Here is a 5,312-nt window from a genome sequence, read left to right as displayed (position 1 = left end):
AAGGGAAGCAAAAGCAATAGGAAAAAAGTTTGTGAGTATTCAAGTTATGTAGAATGATACAATATAAAAGGGTATTTATAAGTGATAAGAAAATCGAAATAATAAAGACGTAATATCATATAATAAATATTTAGATATATTGAATAATGCTAATTGATCTAATTGATTCTAATTATACTCGAACAATTATATTCAATTAATTGATATACATAATATTACATTGTGTGATACTTAAATATCTAATCAACTCAATTAGTTGATATAATTAATCCATCATAATAAATTGTATTCAATAAGTTAAAAAAAAATAAATCAAGAAACACTCTCAGAAACATGCCATGTCAACTTTATCATTAGATGTAAAAGCTCGATTTTTATATAATAGAATAAATTTCTAGCTGCAAACAGAAAAACGGAGAAAATAATATACATGGTACATGACATGTTTTATTTTGTATTGATACATATTCAATACTAAATTGCTGATATGATAGCTCCAGACCGAATTAGATAACAAACTTCATAGTCTATACCACCTGGCCAAAAGTAGCCGAGGCTCCTGTTTGGGTGGCACCTAGTGCCTACTATGGAATATGGATAAGGGCGCATCTTGCTTCCATCGAATCAAGATCCTCTAAAGGGAAAACGTTAATAAAGTGGTAAATTAAGAAACTAATCATTTCTAAATTAAAATAATGAGACACAATTCATGAAAGGATGAATAACCCATCACTTTACCAACTTTCTCATTTAAGAGAATTCAAATTCCTTCCATCCATGTTCTCTATAATAAGTCTCGTGTGAAAAAGGTTAAAGAGGCAATAACCCAATAACGTTTCTCAATTAACTATTGTCCATGAACTTGGACCATTAATAACCATGCATCAAATGAACAAAATAGTCAAACCTCTGCTCGACAAACAAAAATGGTATACTCAACAGTTTCATCTTTCATGTTTGAGATTCCGTGCATCAAAGAAACAGATAGATGTACACTCATAACCAAAAGAAGAAAAAAAGATGTACACTCCGGAATCAAATAGTTTGCCAATGCGTTGACGATTGTCCTAATGCTGGAGATAACAGGAACTGATTCTCTCGGACACAACAAATGAATCGCCTAACCAATCGGGATCAACTCCTGACGAGAGATTTAAGAGAGTTTACAAAGAGAACTGAATCACTTGTACAGCAGAGATATATTTAATACTAAAAAAGTCTACGCGAAAAACCATTACAGTTCATATGGATCCCAAGCTAATACATTCCTCTAATTTTATCACGTCCCACACCACGCCTATCATCTCTTACACGATCCAAGTACATATCTTGGCGATAGCCTTTTGGCGGTGGGGCACCCCTTATTGGAGAACGGCTTCTCTCTCTCACGTCACGGGCCCACGGACCCCGGTGAGGCAAGAGAGGTGCAGAGGGTGGGGGCGATGGCAATCGCCTATCAAAAACTTTTCTTTCACCAGAGAAATCATCTCTTGAAGGGCGTCTCGGACCAAAGTCCAGTGGGGGGGACCTATCAAACCTGTTTCTCCCCCTGTATGAATCTTCAATGTAATCTATCCGCTCTCTGCGCGCATGAGGAGAATCCGGAAATCTTCCTTCATGCCTTAGTGGTGGCAGATACTCTTTAGGAGCATCCCTGGCAAAACCCCGAGGTGGAGATCTATAGCCATTCATTGCCCTTTCCGGAGAACGGGCGATCGAAGGGCCAGGAAGGCGTCTAGGAGGAGCATGAAGTGGTGGAGGACCAGGATAAGCCCTCCGAGGACTTGCACCACTAGCAAAACGAGGCCTATTACAGCTGTTACAGTGGTCCCGCCTTGCAAAGTTAAGATTGCCACATCTGCAACATCATAAAGCCAGATAAATTTTGAGGGAACGTACTCGTGTGAAGAATATAACCAACACGTAACTATCATCTAACTCAAAATACAACATCCGGAACCTCAAGACTAAATACAAGATATATAAGCGCATGTGCAAGAAGCAATTCCCACTCAAGCAGAAAACATAGTTACCTGGGATCCGGACAGAACCAATCTCCCTCCCTAGGACGCACATTTGGATTATTTCTACTGACGTTGTCCCCTCTAAGTAGTCCAGGATTGAAGCCAGGCCTATCAAAGGCTCTACCGACTGGCCTGCCACCTACTCTCCCTCGGCCATAAGGGGGTGATGGGTCTCGATATCTCCCAGCTTCTCTTGCATTACCATATCCACGATTTCGTGACAAATTATCATAATCAGAACCATAGCGATGATCTGCATCGCTACGACGAACTGGAGAGGCAGAACCTGCATGAGTTCTATGTCCTGGGAAAAGAAAGACAGCACAGTCTAAAAATAAGGAACCAACATGAAGTAAAGGACAAAGTAACTATGCAATCTATATTAAAAGCGTAATATTAGTGATCAGCAACAGCCAGACGGTCTTTGACACTTCATAAGGAAAGTTATCACCACGCAGGGATCTTCCTCATTGTTATGTAAGAAGGTGAAGTGCGCATGAGGTTTACATGATAACCCTTCACTGTTGCTTCCCAAACAGCTGATCCTTGTTAGCAGCGAAGTTAACATGTCAAACGAGCCAGCCAGGATTTGGACTAACAAAAGTATCCATGTCCTTGATACAAGCCAACCCATATCTTTTTCTATCTCAAACGGCTACGTTCATTTACCTCATAGACTACTACATAGTTAAATATAAACTATTTAACCTAAGCATTCTATAGTTTGAAGCTACGCAACTTAATGCAATCTCCTCTATAAAGTAAAAACCAAGTTACAAACCCAGCTTCAAATGAAGTTATTTTCTAATTCCTAGAAAACGCAGGCCCGTGAAGGAAACCAATAATTAGATTTCACCCTTCACAATGTAATCTCACATCCACAAGCAGAATACCAAAATGTACACCATAAAGAAATATGCACCAGTGAACACCAACAAAGCACAAATAATCCCAACAGTTTAATCCATTGTGCCAGAGGTCAGATTTAGGCAACAAAGTTCAGAAATTTGCAGAAAACCATACCAAAGAATGATCCAGGCAGAAAACCCCACCAAGCCAATTAGCAAGTGACACAATGACCATAAGCAATCCACCCCCCGTTTTTTGCTATAAACTATAACCCAAGTAACTCCAAAACAACAGTAGAATGAAATTGAATAGAGAAGTATGTTGCCACCGTGTTAGAAGACATGCATCCATTTTCACCATATCATTGCCCCAAGCCAGCGTATTCTCAATAGGAAAAATCTTAAGGATTAAGCAGAAGATAGAAAAATCCCATTACAATTGAAACGCCCAAATTTGCATGATGATGAATTATTACTCTGAAAAGAAGCCTTTGAAGTAGTAAACAAATATCTGTCTGTACCATCCCTATATAATCAACCAAATGAGGAAAAAAACCCCCCCTAAAAGCAAAATGATAACCACTGGCCACAATCATCGCAAGGGTATTAATATGTAACTGGAATTGCAATTACCATGGGCCCAAAAACAGAACCATGTAACCAGTGACGGTATGAAGTTTATCATTGGTGAACATGTTGTCATGAGGTCAGGAAGGCTTCCACAGAAATAACAGTGCACTCACTCACGGAGAAATCCTTATCAAGGAGCCAAGACCCATCAAAAGACTGGTTACAACTAAAGATGATATCACTAAAACAATTAATAAGAGGTCAGTTTCAGCCCTCTACATGAGTGTCCTGTCACCAAAATTATGTCTCTGTCCTAGATCAAATCTCAGATTCCATTAAACCCCCACAGATAACCCAAACCAAACATATAACCATGGCTCTGCAAAATAAGAACACATGAGACGGATTCTTTGCTGCAAAAAACCCACATGTTCAGCAGAATAGACTCATCCATCATCCAAAAATCTTATAAACCCTTGAATTAAAAAAAATATCAGATCATGATCCAAGGCTTAATTCATAGCATCGTGCCTTCCTCAAGGCCCAAGTTCTTGCAAGCACAACAGAGCTGTAACACACAAATGTAAAATTTATTTACTGGCTGACACTTGACACTCCATAATTGTTAGGAGATCCACATGGTTGACAAACATATTGTATAAACATTAACTCTAATAAAACTCATCACAATATATGGTAGTTTCCATATGATGGGACCCTCACACAAATCAAAGAGAATTTCAACTCACTTATTACACGTGAAATCATACTTAAAAAGTTCTGAGTTCCTGGCATGGGAAAGAAATAACCTAATTCTCTTTAGTTATGAGAACTATATAGGCAGTAAATGAATTCACCTGTGTCATATTTCAACATGAATTTATTTTAGGTTATTGACTAATAACATACCTCCGGGATGCAGGCGAGTATATAACAACAATAGGGTAAATTGTTGATGCCGAAATCAAATTAAATTAAATTAAATGCCTATACAGAACAACGAACCCTAATTCATGGTAGCACGAATCCAAATCCATTAGAAAAGGCCTATCGGCAAAATTTCAACAAGAGACAGAAAAAGCGTCAATGCGTACACAAAAAACATGTTAACCGCACGTTCAAACGTAATTTCTCAGAAGATACAAACACATGATATATCGATCTGAATTTGAAAAGAAACGAAAACCTAAGTCGCAATCAAATTGGATAAGCGATGAAAAAACAAGGAGAGAGAGAGAGAGAGAGAGAGAGAGAGAGAGAGAAGACAAACCAGGAGGATCGTGTGGGAATCGAGCGGAGCGAGAATGAAGAGGTGGGGGAGGAGGGTCACGGTCACGGTCTCGATCGCGATGACGATGACGGTCGGGTGAAGGAGAGGCGTCGGTGGTGTTGGTGGAGGGACGGACGACGAGGCTGCTTAAGAGAGGCGGCTGCTGGTGGTGCTGATGCGGCGGCGCTTCGTCGTTGTTGTCTCTGGAAGACATATTGAGTGCAGTGATTGTGATTGTGAATTGACGCTCTCACGCCTTCACAACAAATCCTTTTCCTTTTTCTTGGCTTCCTGTGTGTTAGGGTTTGTTCGGGGGGATTTTTTATTTTATTTTATATAATTTTTATTAAAAAATTAAAAAAATTAAAAATAATTTTATATTTAATTATATTTTAATATAATAATATAAAAATATTATTTATTTATTTTTTTAAGTAAAAAATATCTTTTTAAAAATATAAATTATAATTTAAAAAATAATAATTTTTTTAGTATTTTTATTTTTATTATAAAAAATTTATTAAATATATTAAAAAATAAAAATTATTTTTTTAATTTAAAAATTTTTTATTTTTCAAAAATAATTTATAAAAATTAGTT

The 5,312-nt window shown here is 37.5% G+C and overlaps 1 protein-coding gene across 1 annotated transcript; it reads right to left on the bottom strand.

Annotated features, from left to right (window-relative positions):
- Positions 1–927: 927 nt before the first annotated feature.
- LOC107632941 (RNA-binding protein-like protein) lies at positions 928–5,019 on the bottom strand. The gene is made up of 3 exons (XM_088508085.1): positions 4,713–5,019; positions 2,034–2,328; positions 928–1,858 (listed from the first exon to the last, which is right to left on the bottom strand). The coding sequence occupies exons 1-3, from the start codon at positions 4,924–4,926 to the stop codon at positions 1,258–1,260; spliced, it is 1,110 nt and encodes a 369-aa protein (XP_088364211.1). The 5' UTR covers positions 4,927–5,019; the 3' UTR covers positions 928–1,257.
- Between the last annotated feature and the right edge of the window lie 293 nt (positions 5,020–5,312).

The sequence above is a fragment of the Arachis ipaensis genome, chromosome B3, assembly GCF_059453495.1.
Source record: "Arachis ipaensis isolate K30076 ecotype BB chromosome B3, ASM5945349v1, whole genome shotgun sequence".
Taxonomy (NCBI): Eukaryota; Viridiplantae; Streptophyta; class Magnoliopsida; order Fabales; family Fabaceae; genus Arachis; species Arachis ipaensis.
The sequence above is the reverse complement of the archived record's forward strand: the minus strand, read 5'-3'. Positions and strand labels throughout refer to the sequence as shown.

Bases quoted from the DNA above. Each gene is read 5' to 3' on its own strand.
- LOC107632941 (XM_088508085.1), bottom strand. From the start codon at position 4,926: ATGTCTTCCAGAGACAACAACGACGAAGCGCCGCCGCATCAGCACCAC. The intron at 2,329-4,712 runs GTTTGTCTTCTC...TTCTTTTCCCAG, and splicing joins ATTCCCACACGATCCTCCTG to GACATAGAACTCATGCAGGT. The intron at 1,859-2,033 runs GTAACTATGTTT...ATGATGTTGCAG, and splicing joins TGGTTCTGTCCGGATCCCAG to ATGTGGCAATCTTAACTTTG.